The sequence below is a fragment of the Oncorhynchus clarkii genome, chromosome 23 (assembly GCF_045791955.1).
Source record: "Oncorhynchus clarkii lewisi isolate Uvic-CL-2024 chromosome 23, UVic_Ocla_1.0, whole genome shotgun sequence".
NCBI classification, from domain to species: domain Eukaryota; kingdom Metazoa; phylum Chordata; class Actinopteri; order Salmoniformes; family Salmonidae; genus Oncorhynchus; species Oncorhynchus clarkii.
Window position 1 is genome coordinate 121,531 of NC_092169.1, and position 14,852 is coordinate 136,382.

At 44.2% G+C, this 14,852-nt stretch overlaps 1 protein-coding gene across 3 annotated transcripts in view; it reads left to right on the forward strand.

The window, feature by feature from the left end:
- Positions 1–13,071, forward strand: part of LOC139381744 (vinculin-like) — a 57,658-nt gene extending 44,587 nt beyond the window's left edge. The window contains exons 11-23 of one of the 3 annotated variants that reach the window (XM_071125489.1): positions 2,158–2,348; positions 2,516–2,542; positions 3,123–3,322; positions 4,425–4,553; positions 4,652–4,801; positions 4,883–4,991; positions 5,238–5,540; positions 5,633–5,757; positions 5,933–6,133; positions 7,333–7,503; positions 8,383–8,586; positions 8,669–8,773; positions 10,292–13,071. In XM_071125489.1, the coding sequence (XP_070981590.1) occupies positions 2,158–2,348; positions 2,516–2,542; positions 3,123–3,322; positions 4,425–4,553; positions 4,652–4,801; positions 4,883–4,991; positions 5,238–5,540; positions 5,633–5,757; positions 5,933–6,133; positions 7,333–7,503; positions 8,383–8,586; positions 8,669–8,773; positions 10,292–10,438 (2,062 nt within the window). In that variant the 3' untranslated portion in view covers positions 10,439–13,071. The remainder of the gene's footprint in view (positions 1–2,157; positions 2,349–2,515; positions 2,543–3,122; positions 3,323–4,424; positions 4,554–4,651; positions 4,802–4,882; positions 4,992–5,237; positions 5,541–5,632; positions 5,758–5,932; positions 6,134–7,332; positions 7,504–8,382; positions 8,587–8,668; positions 8,774–10,291) is intronic. The other 2 variants (XM_071125490.1, XM_071125491.1) reach the window with 2 other exon arrangements.
- Positions 13,072–14,852: the final 1,781 nt, after the last annotated feature.

Sequence of the window (14,852 nt, forward strand, 5' to 3'; positions counted from 1 at the left end):
CCTACCTTCACCACCTGGGGGTGACACATCACGAAGTCGAGGACCTAGTTGCACAGGGCGGGGTTCAGACCCAGGGCCTCGAGCTTGATGATGAGCTTGGAGGGTACTATGGTGTTGAATGCTGAGCTATAGTCAATGAACAGCATTCTTGCATACGTATGTATGCCTCTTGTCCAGATGGGACAGTGCAGTGTGCAGGCGATTGAATCGTCTGTGGATCTATTGGGGTGTTAAGGAATTTGAAGTGGGTTTAGGGTGACAGGTAAGGTAGATGTTATATGATCCTTGACTAGTCTCTCAAAGCACTTCATGATGACAGAGGTGAGTCATTTAGTTCAATTACCTTTGCTTTCATAGGTACAGGGACAATGGTGGCCTTCTTGAAGCATGTGGGGACAACAGACGGGGATAGGGAGAGATTGAATATATCTGTAAACACACCAGCCAGCTGGTCTGCGCATGCTCTGAGGACACAACTAGGGATACCATCTGGGCTGGCAGCCTTGCGAGGGTTGACACGCTTAAATGTCTTTCTCACGTTGGCCACGGAGAAGGAGAGCCCACAGTCCTTGATAGTGGGCAGTGTCGGTGGCAGTGTATTATCCTCAAAGCGAGCAAAGGTGTTCAGCCTGTCCGGAAGCAAGACGTCGGTGTCTGCGTCGTGGCTGGTTTTCCTTTTATAATCCGTGATTGTCTGTAGACCCAGCCACATGCGTCCCGTGTCTGAGCCGTTGAACTGGGACTCAACTTTGTCCCTATACCGACATTTAGCCTACTTGATTGCTTTGCGGGGGGAATAACTACGCTGTTTGTATTCTTTCATATTCCCAGTCTTCTGGGAATGTGGCAGTCCACATGATCAAAACAATCTTGAAGCGTGGATTCCAATTGGTCAGACCAGTATTGAATAGTCCTTACCACGGGTGCTTCCTGGTTGAGCTTCTGCCTATAGGAGGGGAGCAGCAAGATGGAATCGTGGGCCGATTTGCCGAATGGAGGACGTAGGACGGCCTTATATGCATTCTGGAAGGTAGTATAACAAGTTTTAGCAGCGCCAGTACAACAATCAATATGTTGATAGAATTTCAGGAGCCTTTTCCTCAAATTTGCTTCATTAAAATCCCCAGCTACCATAAATGCAGCCTCAATATATGTGGTTTCCAGTTTGCATAAAGTCCAGTGAAGTTCTTTGAGGGCCGTCGTGGTATAGGTTTTTGGGGGGATAATAGACCGCTGTGGCTATTATTGACGAAAATTATCTCGGGAGATAGTGCGGTCGGCATTTGATTGTGAGATATTCTAGGTCGGGTGAACAGAAGGACTTGAGTTGAGTTGAGTTGTTAATCATAAAACATATACCTCCACCCTTCTGCTTCCCGGAGAGATGTTTGTTCCTGTCGGCGCGATGTACTGAGAACCCAACTGGCTTTACAGAGTCAGACAGTATATCTTGAGAGAGTCATGTTTCCGTGAAGCAGAGTATTTTACAATCCCCGGTGTCTCTCTGAAAAGCAACTCTCACCTTGAGCTCATCAACTTTATTATCCAGAGATTGGACATTAGCAAGTAAAATACTCGGGAGCGGTAGGTGGTGTGCACACTTCCTAAGTCGGACCAGAAGACGTCCCCGAGTATCTCTCCTCCGCCAGCGTTGTTTTGGGTCAGCCTCTGGAATAAGTTCAATTGCTCTGGGGAGAGCAAAAAAACGATCTGCTCCAGCGAAGTCGTAATGCTGGAAGTTACCTCCACTCTAATATCCAATAGTTCTTCCCGGGTGTATGTAATGACACAAAACAATTCCCGAGCTAATAACGTAAAAAAGAGCAGATAAACAAACAAAATACTGCAGCGTTTCCTAAGAGCTAGTCGCGATGCTCCCATCTCCGTCGGCGTCATCGTCATCCCTCCACTTGAAGTCCTGACAAAATTCTTCCCAGGGGGCCAATGAGCCTGGTACCGCTATAGTATTTTCCTTCTATGTAGTTTTTCCTTGCCACTGTGCTTCTGCTAGCTCTTTGTTGTCTTGGACAGACTACTGTAAAGCACTTCGTGACAAAGGCTTATCTCTTTCTTGCCCTCATCCTCTCTCTTCTCACCCTCACTCTTTCACTTTGTCTCGGTTTCTCTCCTTCTCTTCTATCTCTCCCTGTATCTCAGGGGTAAAGGGGACAGTCCAGAGGTGCGTGCGCTATGTAAACTCATTGGAGCAGCTCTCCTGACCCTGCAGGCTAAGACCAACAGAGCGGTGGCCAACATGAGACCTGCCAAATCAGCCATCACTCTGCAAGGCAAGATGGAGCAGGCCCTACGCTGGGTCAACAACCCTGGACAGAATGACAGGGGTGTGGGTGAGTGAGGGAGGGATACGGGGATGTGGGGAGAGGAGAGTGGAGAAGGCAGGGGAGAGGAAAGGAGAGGATAATACAGTACAGTGTCCATATTTATTTTGCACACCCCTATGTGCATGTGTGTTTATGTTGGACTCTGTTTCTGCCATGCTGCCGTCTGAGTGCAGTGTGTGAGCGGCCACAGCACAACTCAGGTAACTACTTTTACAGAGAACTGAACCATAAAGCTGTTGTGCTGTACAGTGAGCTCGTAAAAGTATTGGGACAGTGGCACATTTGTTGTTGTTTTGGCTCTGTATTCCAGCACTTTGGATTTGAAATTATACAATGACTGAGGTTAACGTGCAGACTGTCAGCTTTATTGAGTGAACTGAACTAACATATTGAGTGAACTGTTTAGAAACTACTGCACTTTTTGCACATAGTCCCCCAATTTTAGGGGGGACTATAAACGGTTCAGCCGATATGGATGAAACACTAAAATGAAAGCTGGCAGTCAGCATTTTAACCTCAAAGTCACTGCATCATTTAAAATCCAAAGTGCTGGAGTACAGAGCCAAAACAACTAAATATTTGTCACTGTCCCAATACTTTTGGAGCTCACTGTATATCGTTTTACTATACTAAAGTTGTACTATCATGTCATTAGAGACATGGCCATGAACTCTGAGTCGCATTAGTGCACACCGTAGCAAAACGTTTTGAAATGGGAAATGTTTTGCAACAAAGTATATCAAATCCAGTGTGTTACACATGCATTACTCTACCCTCAAGGTCAGGCAGCAATCCGGGGCTTGGTATCGGAGGGCCGCCGGTTGGCTGGAGGGCTGGGGGGGCCGTACCGGCAGGACATGATTGTCTGCTGCGATCGCAACGAGGCGCTGATGACATCACTGGCAGACATAGCGGGGAGGGGAGAGGCCGAAGCCCCGCAGGCTAAAGCTACTGCTTCACAACTACAGGAAAGTCTGAAGGTAACACACACGCAGTGATGGGCAAATATACAGGTAACTTCCAAAATAAAGGAAACACTTGAGTAAATGAGGGATACAAAGTATATTGAAAGCAGGTGCTTCCACACAGGTGTGGTTCCTGAGTTAATTAAGTATTAAACATCCCATCATGGCTTAATTGTCGGAGTAGAAGACCTTGTGCATTTCAGGTAAAATAAAAATAAAACATTTCTATCCCAGGACAAAATAGCGAACAACAGCAAGCTAGCTAGCTAAATTGCCATAAATGTTTAATGCTTTTCGACCAGTTGTTTTGATATTTCATTCTGCGTGGACTGATTGTGTCTGGTGTGGGTGGACAAAATCAACATGCGCTTGAGCGGTGTGGTCAGTACGTAAGACACAATGTTGGCACGTAAGACACTTAATGCCAACATTAAAGCATCCTGAGACCATTCATGTGTGGGGTTGCTTCTCAGCCAAGGGAGAGGGCTCACACAATTTTGCACAAGAACACAGCCATGAATAAAGAATGGTACCAACACATCCCCCGAGAGCAACTTCTCCCAACCATCCAGGAACAGTTTGGTGACAAACAATGCCTTTTCCAGCATGATGGAGCACCTTGCCATAAGGCAAAATTGATAACCAAGTGGCTCGGGGAACAAAACATCGATATTTTGGGTCCATGGCCAGGAAACTCCCCAGATCTTAATTCCATTGAGAACTTGGTCAATCCTCAAGAGACGGGTGGACAAACAAAAACCCACAAATTCTGACGAACTCCAAGCATTGATTATGCAAGAATGGGCTGCCATCAGTCAGGATGTGGCCCAGAAGTTAATTGACAGCATGCCAGGGCGGATTGCAGAGGTCTTGAAAAATAAGGGTCAACACTGCAAATATTGACTCTGTTAAAGCCTTTGACACCTATGAAATGCTTGTAATTATACTTCAGTATTCCATAGTAACATCTGACAAAAATATCTAAAGACACTAAAGCAGCAAATTTTGTGAAAATGTATATTTGTGTCATTCTCAAAACTTTTGGCCACGACTGTACATTAGACATAATGTAAAAAAACATGTACTGATATAAATATCCATGCTGTATGTCTGTCAGGACTTGAAGGGTCGTATGCAGGAAGTCATGACCCAGGAAGTATCCGATGTGTTCAGTGACACCACCACCCCCATTAAACTACTGGCTGTGTCTGCGACTGCCCCCCCAGAGGCCCCGCACAGAGAGGAGGTACTGTCTGTGTATGTCTATATATGTATATTTCCTTTCTACAACGTTGTGTTGCGTTACGGTCAGTGTTTGTAGAGGCTAATTTGTGTGTGTTGCAGGTGTTTGATGAGCGTGCTGGTAACTTTGAGGCCCATGCGGGTCGCCTGGGCGCAACAGCGGAGAAGGCAGCGGCCGTGGGATCAGCTAATAAAAACACAGTTGAGGGAATACAGGCTACCGTTAAACACACCAGAGAACTCACTCCACAGGTACGTGTGTGTGTGTGTGTGTCCACGGACTTAGTCTTTAGATAGACACAACAATGATGTTGATTATGAGTGTGTGTTCAGGTGACCTCCGCAGCTCGTATCCTGTTGAAGAATCCAGGTAACCAGGCGGCCTACGAACACTTTGACACCATGAAGAATCAGTGGATCGACAATGTAGAGAAACTCACTGGTAACACACACACACACTCGCATGCATGCATGCATATGCAACCGCAACCACACACACACACACACACACACACACACACACACACACACACACACACACACACACACACACACACACACACACACACACACACACACACACACACACACACACACAAAGATTTCTGAAGGCTGTATACTGTATGTTTCACTCTTCCTCATGTCTCTTTGTGTGTCTGTGTGTGTGCTTGCATGCGTGTGTGTGCAGGTCTGGTGGATGAAGCCATAGACACCAAGTCTCTGCTGGATGCGTCTGAGGCGGCGATAAAGAAGGACATCGATAAGTGTCGTGTCGCCATAGCGAATGTACAGCCGCAGATGCTAGTTGCCGGGGCGACCAGCATAGCTCGGCGAGCCAATCGCGTACTTCTGGTAGCGAAGAGAGAGGTTGAGAACTCAGAGGACCCATGGTTCAGAGAAGCAGTGAAACGTGCATCAGATATACTTAGCCACACTATATCACCTATGGTTATAGACGCTAAGGCTGTGGCCGGAAATATACAGTACCCAGGTACTTACACGCACGCACACATATATGCCTTGTTTCTGCCACTTGTATGTACAGAATTTGACTGTAATTCATGCCCATACTCTCCCACTCAGCCCTTCAGAAGGCCTTTTTAGATTCTTGCCTCAGAATTCTGGCTGCTGTTGGGAAGGTCAGAGAAGCCTTCAGCCTCCCGGAACCAGACTTCCCCCCTCCACCCCCAGACCTAGACAAGCTACACGTGAGTACAAACACACACACACGCAGTGTTACACAAACTCTTGAACTGTTTCAGCGTCAGGCATTGTTAATTAAAACAAGAAAAACAATGCTATCTGGGGCTTAGAGGGGGCCTACATCTCTCCGTCCGTCCAACCGTCTTTCTGTCCGTCCGTCTGTTTGTCTGTCCCCTCCAGGTGAGTGATCAGGAGCAGGCCCCGCCTAAGCCCCCCCTACCAGAGGGAGAGGTGCCCCCACCCCGCCCCCCACCTCCAGAGGAGAAAGAGAGAGACAAAGATGAAGACTTTCCAGAGCAGAAGGCAGGAGAGCTGCTCAGTGAGCCCATGATGGTGGCTGCTAGGCAACTACACGATGAGGCACGCAAGTGGTCCAGCAAGGTCAGCACAAACACACACACACACACACACACACACTATACATACACTGCTCTGGTGTTAGGGTGCTAGCCATTAGCTTTAGTGCAGCTGTAAGTATGTGCTAGTGTGTATGTGTGTTAGTGCAGGTGTTCATGCATTTCTCATACAGGACTAGTATACTGTATACGGTTTAGCTGTGCAAGTAGGCCCTACCAGTGGTATTACTGTGTTAATGCAGGCTTAGTTCCAGTGGTAATGTAATCTATTGGGTTTAGTGCAGAGTTTTACTTCAGCTACTGTATTAATATCTACAGAGGAAGGATTGGTTATGACAAAAAGTAGAGTTATGGAGGGGTTATGGTTATGATATAGGAGACATGTGGAGTGGTTGGGTATGACAGACGCGGTTCTCTGATGTCCTGTGTGTCTCTACTCTGAGTTGTGCAATAAAGCGATTTTTCCAACACAACTGTGTTGCTGAAATATGAAGATCTGGGAGCTGATTCCAATTTCAGACGAAAACTGGAAACTGTCATCTGAGAAGGGTGTCTGTTGCAAAATTCCCTTAACTTTACTAAAAATTCCCAAAATTCTCAGATTTTCCAGAAATTGTAGGATTCCGTATTTCTTGCTTATTCCTTTCTGATTCCAGGAATCTTCCAACCAGGATTTCCGGAAAACCTGGGAATTTTGGGAAAGTTACGGGAATTGTTTAACCCTAAACAAGAGGACTAGAACAGAACAGTCTTACAGAGTATGGACAAAAACACAATTCTCTCTGTCAGAGTCAATATGGGTTTGGTTTCTGTCTGCTACACAACATTGAAACAATTATAGAATAATTTTGTACCTGTATCTAAATGAACACTGTAGCCCAGGCTGACTCCCTCTCCCCCTACCACAGCTCTCCTCATTGCTACCTGCCTAGCCCAACTCCTCCTTCCCCTCCTCTCTCCTCCCTGATAGAACTGTCTGCCTCTTCTCCTCTCTTCTTTCCGTTCTCCCCCAGTGGTAGTATCGCTTTTTCCCCTCCATTCTCTCATTCCTCTTCCTCCCAACTGTAGACTTCCTCTTGTCCTTCTCTCCATTCAGTGCCTGTCATACTAACGCTCTACTTTCTACATGCTGCCTCCCATCTTATCACACTCCTCGTCCCTCTGCCTCTCTCCTCACCCCTATCCCTCCTACTCCACTCCCCTCCTCTCCTCACCCACCCCCAGCCTGAGGAAGAGGAGGGTGTAGAGGTAGATGATGAAGAAGAGTTTACTGACGGTGAGGATGACTATGAGCCAGAGCTGTTAATGATGCCGTCTAACGGCAATGCCGTAAATCAACCCATCCTAGCCGCCGCACAATCGCTTCATCAGGAGGCGCGCAAGTGGTCCAGCAAGGTACTGGCCACTGCATCCCCTCTGCATCTTGCTGTTGAAAAAGTAACTTACTGTTACTATGGGAACAAGTAATTTACTGTTACTATGGGAACTTGTAATTTACTAGGATTACGTTTTCAGAAAGGTGTAGACTACGTCCTGACTGCATCCCATCTGCACCGCTACTATGGAAACTCTCGGCTCTGCATCCTGCTGTAACCATGGGGACATCCAATCAGCTATGGCTGCTGCATTACTCCTGGACACTTAGTTGACACACAGTTGTGTTTACATTGCGTTGTTGGGGTTAAGGTTGCCTGTGAGGATTGTTGTTGGAATGGCACCTTTGTTGCACCTGCTGGATAAACTGATACTGGCTTCTCAAGTCCCTCCCTTGGGTAACTAAGTGGTTTAGAGGAGGAGCCAGACACTCTGACTCTGCCTTTGTCCAACCTGTGAAGCCAAGGATGACAGTTTCTCAATACTTTCTGGGTGATGTAGTGTTCCTAGCTGCCTGCTGTTGGTAGGATGACACTTCCTGCTTTGCCTGATGATAAATATTAACCTCCACCTGACCATCATCACATGGTATAAGCTATCGGCGATGTATGTGAGTGTGTGTGAACGTGCATGCCTGAGTGTTGTAAAACATTCTAAATCAAGCTCAAGAAAACTAACTTTTGGACTACACATTTTCATTACCCATGATCGTCAACCATTGAAGATCAATGTCTGAGAACATACATGTATGAAAGACTAACACAGAGGCATGGAGATGTGGAACGTGAAACACGTCAGATGCATTCAGGAGTACCCCACCCATCCACAATACTAACTCCCTCTTTCCCATTGTCCCTCCCCCCAATCTCCCCCATCACACCCTTCCCCCTTCCTCCACAGGGAAATGACATCATTGCGGCGGCCAAGAGGATGGCGTTGCTGATGGCTGAGATGTCCCGGTTGGTACGTGGCGGCAGCGGTAATAAGCGGGCTATGATCCAGTGTGCTAAAGACATTGCCAAAGCCTCGGATGAGGTCACCAGGTTGGCCAAAGAGGTGGCCAAGCAGTGTACTGACCGACGCATCAGAACCAACCTGCTGCAGGTACTCAAGCACGCACATACAAACACGCACCTGCACGCACACTCACTCAGGGGGTGTACTGTAACATGCTGTTTGTATCCAGGTGTGTGAGCGTATCCCCACCATCAGTACTCAGCTGAAGATCCTGTCAACAGTCAAAGCCACCATGCTGGGACGAACCAACATCAGCGAGGAGGAGTCTGAACAAGTGAGAGAGAAAATTAAGAAAAAAAATCCTCAGCAATCTACACACAATACCTCATACCGACAAAACGAAACAGGTTTTTCAATTAAATTTTTTTTTAAATTAAAAGTAAAAAACAGAAATACCTTATTTGCATAAGTATTCAGACAGCTTGCTATGAAACTTGAAATTGAGCTCAGGTGCATCCTGTTTCCATTGATCATCCTTTTGATGTTTCTACAACTTAATTGGAGTCCACCTGTGGAATACTCAATTGATTGGATATGATTTGGAAAGGCACACACACTGTCTATACAAGTTTCCACAGTTGACAGTGCATGTCAGAGCAAAAACCAAGCCATGAAGGAATTGTCCGTAGAGCTCCAAGACAGGATTGTGTCGAGGCACAGATTTGGGGAAGAGTACCAACAAATGTATGCAGCCTCGAAGGTCCCCAAAAACACAATGCCCTCCATCATTCTTAAATGGAAGAAGTTTGGAACCACAAAGACTCTTCCTAGAGCTGGCCACCCGGCCAAACTGAGCAATTGGGGGAGAAGGACCTTAGTCAGGGAAGTGACCAAGAACCCGAGAGTTCCTCTGTGGAGATGGGAGAACCTTCCAGAAAGACAACTATCTCTGGAGCACTCCACCAATCAGGCCGGAAGCCACTCCTCAGTAAAAGGCAAATGACAGCCCGCTTGGAGTTTGCCAAATGGAACCTAAAGACTCTCAGACCATGAGAAACAAGATTATCTGGTCTGATGTAACCAAGATTCAACTCTTTGGCCTGAATGCCAAGCATTATGTCTGGAGGAAACCTGGCACCATCCCTACGGTGAAGCATGGTGATGGCAGCATCATGCTGTGGGGATGTTTTTCAGCAGCAGGGACTGGGAGACTAGTCAGGATCGAAGGAAATATGAACAGAGCAAAGTACTGAGAGATCCTTGATGAAAACCTGCTCCAGAGCGTTCATGATGTCAGACTGGGGAGGAAAGTTCACCTTCCAACAGGACAAAGAGACAATGTAGGACTGGCTTCGGGACAAGTCCCTGAATGTCCTTGAGTGGCCCAGCCAGAGCCCGGACTTGAACACCGATTGAACATCTGCAGAGATCTCCCCAAATACATACCCAAGACTCAAGGCTGTATTTGCTGCTTCAACAAAGCATTGAGTAAAGGGTCTGAATACTTATATAAATGTGATATATTATATATATATATATATATATATATTTTATATATATATATATTTTTTTGTTTTATTTATTTATATATATATATATATATATATATATATGAGCAAAAATGTCTAAAAACCTATTTTTGCTATGTAATTATGGGGTATTGTGTGTAGAGGATAAAAACAATGTAATCGATATTAGAATAAGGCTGAAACCTAACAAAATGTGGAAAAAGTCAAGGGTCTGGATTCTTTCTGAAGGCACTCTATACATTTTCAAACCTGTTTCAACTCCCTTGCTCCCCCAATGGCCACAGTGTTTAACCTCTCTCTCACTCTCTCCCTCCAACATCCAGGCTACAGAGATGCTGGTCCATAATGCCCAGAACCTGATGCAGTCAGTCAAGGAGACCGTGAGAGAGGCCGAGGCTGCTTCAATCAAGATCCGCACCGATGCAGGCTTCACCCTGCTCTGGGTCCGCAAGACCCCCTGGTACCAGTAACACATACTGGTGCCAACACACACACACAAACAAACAGGTGTAGTTTTACGGCATACTCTGTATGTGTAGTTAGTAGAGTACACTTAACGACATCCCTGTTGAAATAAGTTTGAGTTGTTAGCTCCAAGTTCCAAGTTCAATTTATCCGTTACCATGTTATTATGTAGGACAACAGCTTCAATATATATTTTTTGTATGTTGGGTTTCAAGAGTTTTTTTAGCATGAAGAGTTTTTATATTTTCTAAACATGGTGACTTATTTTTTTACCTGTCCCATTCTAAATGAATGTCACCAGCCCACTTCAACCACTGGTACACAATGAATGGGTTCTAAATGCCACCCTATTCCCTATATAGTGCACTACTTTTGACTACAGCCCTATGGGTCCTGATCAAAAGTAGAGCACTACATAGGGAATAGCATGTGACGTACAGTGACAGCTTTGTTTGTATGATGTTAATATGATATGAAGTGAGTGTGAGATGCTATTTATTGACTTCTGGAAGCTGTCAGGCTGGCGTGTTGGTTGGTGCTCAAGAGATGCTTCCTGTGTTTTTACTGAATTTTATTTGACATGTCACAAACATCACCAAAGACTTTGTTTTACACCACTGTATATGAACATACACTATACACTACCGTTGGAAAGTTTGGAGTCACTTAGAAATTTTGCCAATTAAAATAACATGAAATTGATCAGAAATACAATGTAGACATTGTCAATGTTTTAAATGACTATTTTAGCTAAAAAACTGCAGATTTTTTAAATGGAATATCTACATAGGCGTACATAGGCCCATTATCAGAAACCATCACTCCTGTGTTCCAATGGCACATTGTTAGCAAATCCAAGTTTATCATTTTAAAAATGCTAATTGATTATTAGAAAACCCTTTTGCAATTATGTAAGCACAGCTGAAAACTGTTGTGCTGATTTAAAGAAGCAATAAAACTGGCCTTCATTAGACTAGTTGAGTATCTGGAGCGTCAGCATGTGTGAGTTTGATTACAGGCTCAAAATGGCTAGAAACAAAACTTTCTTCTGAAACTCGTCAGTCTTATTGCTTAAGGCCAGACTTAAGGCCAGTTTTATTGCTTCCTTAATCAGCACAACAGTTTTCAGCTGTGCTAACATAATTGCAAAAGGGTTTTCTAATGATCAATTAGCCTTTCAGCTAACACAACGTGCCATTGGAACACGGGAGTGATGGTTGCTGATAATGGGCCTCTGAACGCCTATGTAGATATTCCACAAAAAAATCTGCCGTTTCCAGCTACAATAGTCATTTACAACGTGTCTAAACTGTATTTCTGACCCATTTGATGTTATTTTAAATGGACAAAAAATTTGCTTTTCTTTCAAAAACGAGGATATTTCTAAGTGACTCCAAACTTTTGAACAATAGTGTATATACAAAAGTATGTGGACACCCCTTCAAATTAGTGGGATTGATTATTTCAGCCACACCCGTTGCTGGCAGGTGTATAAAATCGAGCACACAATCATGCAATCTCCAGAGACAAACAATGGCAGTAGAATGGCCTTACTGAAGAGATCAGTGATTTTCAACGTGGCACCGTCATAGGATGCCACCTTTCCAACAAGTCAGTTCATCAAATTTTTGCCCTGCTAGAGCTGCCACGGTCAACAGTAAGTGCTGCTATTGTGAAGTGGAAACGTCTAGGAGCAACAAAGGCTCAATGGTAGGCCACAGAAGCTCACAGAACGGTAACACAGAGTGCAGAGGCGTGTACAAATTGTCTGCCTCCATATTAATGCCCATGATTTTGGAATGAGATGTTTGATGAGCAGGTGTCCATATACTTTTGGTCATGTAGTGTATGATAGGACTTTCAGACAACCTTAAAAGCACAATTAATGCAGATGTAAAGATCAAGTTAGAAAACACTGAATGTACTCAAGTTTATTAGAACCTTGTTTTCTGGAGTTCAAAAAGACAATTAAATAAGTTGCAGTGTGATTGTAACACTGATTAGATTATTATTTTCTGTATGTTCCATGTAACAGTTGCACTGTTAGTTTGGTACTTTTTCATGAGTGAACACTAAAGCCAATCTTTACAGTTACACATCCCGTCCACCTGCTCTATCAGTGTGAATGTGTTTGTCTGTGATATATGTTTATGTGTGTGTGCGCATGCAAGTATTGGTATTAAGCTGTAATGGTTAAGGCCGGTAAAGCACCACAGTACAGCTTAGGGTAAAGCAGCCTGGGTTTAAGCTGGGTTTAAGGCTGTCAATACTGTGGTTTATGCTGGTACAGTACAGGTGGCAGTTCTAAAAATGTAGAATTTTATTTTTAGCCAGCTAACTTTCCAAAATTGCTTGAAATAACTTAATGTTTTTGATAAATGTGACTGTTTAAAGTTTGGTGGCTAACTTGATAGTCCCGATATTTGGAATACCCCACTTGTTAACAAGCTTTATTTATGTTATTATGGTTACATATTGAGCATGTAGTCACTGAGCCCCCTGTCCATGTATAGGTGTGTTGTGTGCACAGGGTTAGGGTGTGTATTCTGTGAATGTACGTATAAAACACTGTCAGACAGCCTGCCAACACATACATTGTATTGTGCCTTGGAATAATAAAGAAAACAACATTAAAATATATTTTGTCTTTCATTTATATATTACATCTACAGTGCCTCCAGAAAGTATTCACATCCCTTGACTTTTTCCTCATTGTTGTTACAGCCTGAATTTAAAATTGCTAAAATACATTTCGTCACTGGCCTAGACACAATACTGCATAATGTCAAAATGGAATTAGAGTGAGATCAAGTACTCCAGTACTTTGGATTTGAAATGATACAATGACTAAGGAGGTTAAGGTGCAGACCCTTTAATTTAAGGGTATTTTCATCCATATCAGATAAACCGCTTACAAAATACAGCACTTCTGTACATTGTCCCCTAATTTTAGGGGACCAAAAGTATTGGAACAAATACAATTATGTATTAAAGTAGTAAAAAGTTAAGTATACTGAAAAAAATATAAATGCAACATGTAGTGAAATTTTCCATACACACAAAAAGCTTATTTCTCTCAAATTGTGTGCACAAATTAGTTTATTTCCCTGTTAGTGAGCATTTCACCTTAGCCAGGATAATCCATCCACCTGACAGGTGTGGCATATCAAGAAACTGATTAAACAGAGTGATCATTACACAGGTGCACCTTGTGCTGGGGGACAATAAAAGGACACTAAAATGTGCCATTCATCCACGGCAATCACCTCGTTTCAGCATAATAATGCATTGCCCAATGTAGCAAGGATCTGTACACAATTCCTGGAAGCTGAAAATCCCCGTCCCAGTTCTTCCATGGCCTGCACACTCACTAGACATGTCACCCATTGAGCATGTTTGAGATGCTCTGGATTGACGTGTAAGACAGTGTGTGCCAGTCCCGCCAATATCCAGAAACTTCGCACAGCCATTGAAGAGGAGTGGGAAAACATTCCACAGGCCACAATTAACAGTCTGATCAACTCTATGCGAAGGAGATTTGTCACGCTGCATGAGACAAATGGGGATCACAACAGATACTGACTGGTTTTCTGATCCAACAATTTTTTAAAGGTATAATTGACCAAGAGATACATATTTGTAGTCCTAGTCGTGAAATCCATAGATTAGGGCCTAATGAATTTATTTAAATTGACTGACTTCCTTATAAATCAAATCACATTTTATTTGTCACATGCGCCGAATACAACAACACCTAAGTGAAATTCTTGTACATGTAGGTAAAAAAAGTGACTATGCATAGATAATAAACAGAGTAGCAGCAACGTACGGGGGTGGGGGGGGGGGTCAATGCAAATAGTCTGGGTAGACATTTGATTAGCTGTTCAGGAGCCTTATAGTTTGGGGGTAGACGCTGTTAAGAAGCCTTTTGGACCTAGACTAGCTCCGGTACCACTTGCCGTGCAGAAGCAGAGAGAACAGTCTATGACTAGGTTGGCTGAAGTCTTTGACAATTTTTATGGCCTTTCACTGACACCGCCTGGTATAGAGGTCCTGCTTGGCAGTAAGCTTGGCCCCAGTGAAGTACTGGGCCGTACGAACTACCCTCTATAGGTCGGACGCCAAGCAATTGCCATACCAGGCAGTGATACAACCAGTCAAGATGCTCTCGATGGTGCAGCTGTAGAACTTTGAGGGTCTGAGGACCCATGCCAAATCTTTTGGGTCTCCTGAGGGGGAATAGGCTTTGTCGTGCCCTCTTCTTGACTGTCTGGTGTGTTTGGACCATGAGTTTGTTGGTGATGTGGACACCAAGGAACTTGAAGCTCTCAACCTGCTCCACTACAGCCCGGTCAATGAGAATGGAGGCATGCTCGGTCCTCCTTTTCCTGTAGTCCACAATCATTTCCTTTGTCTTGA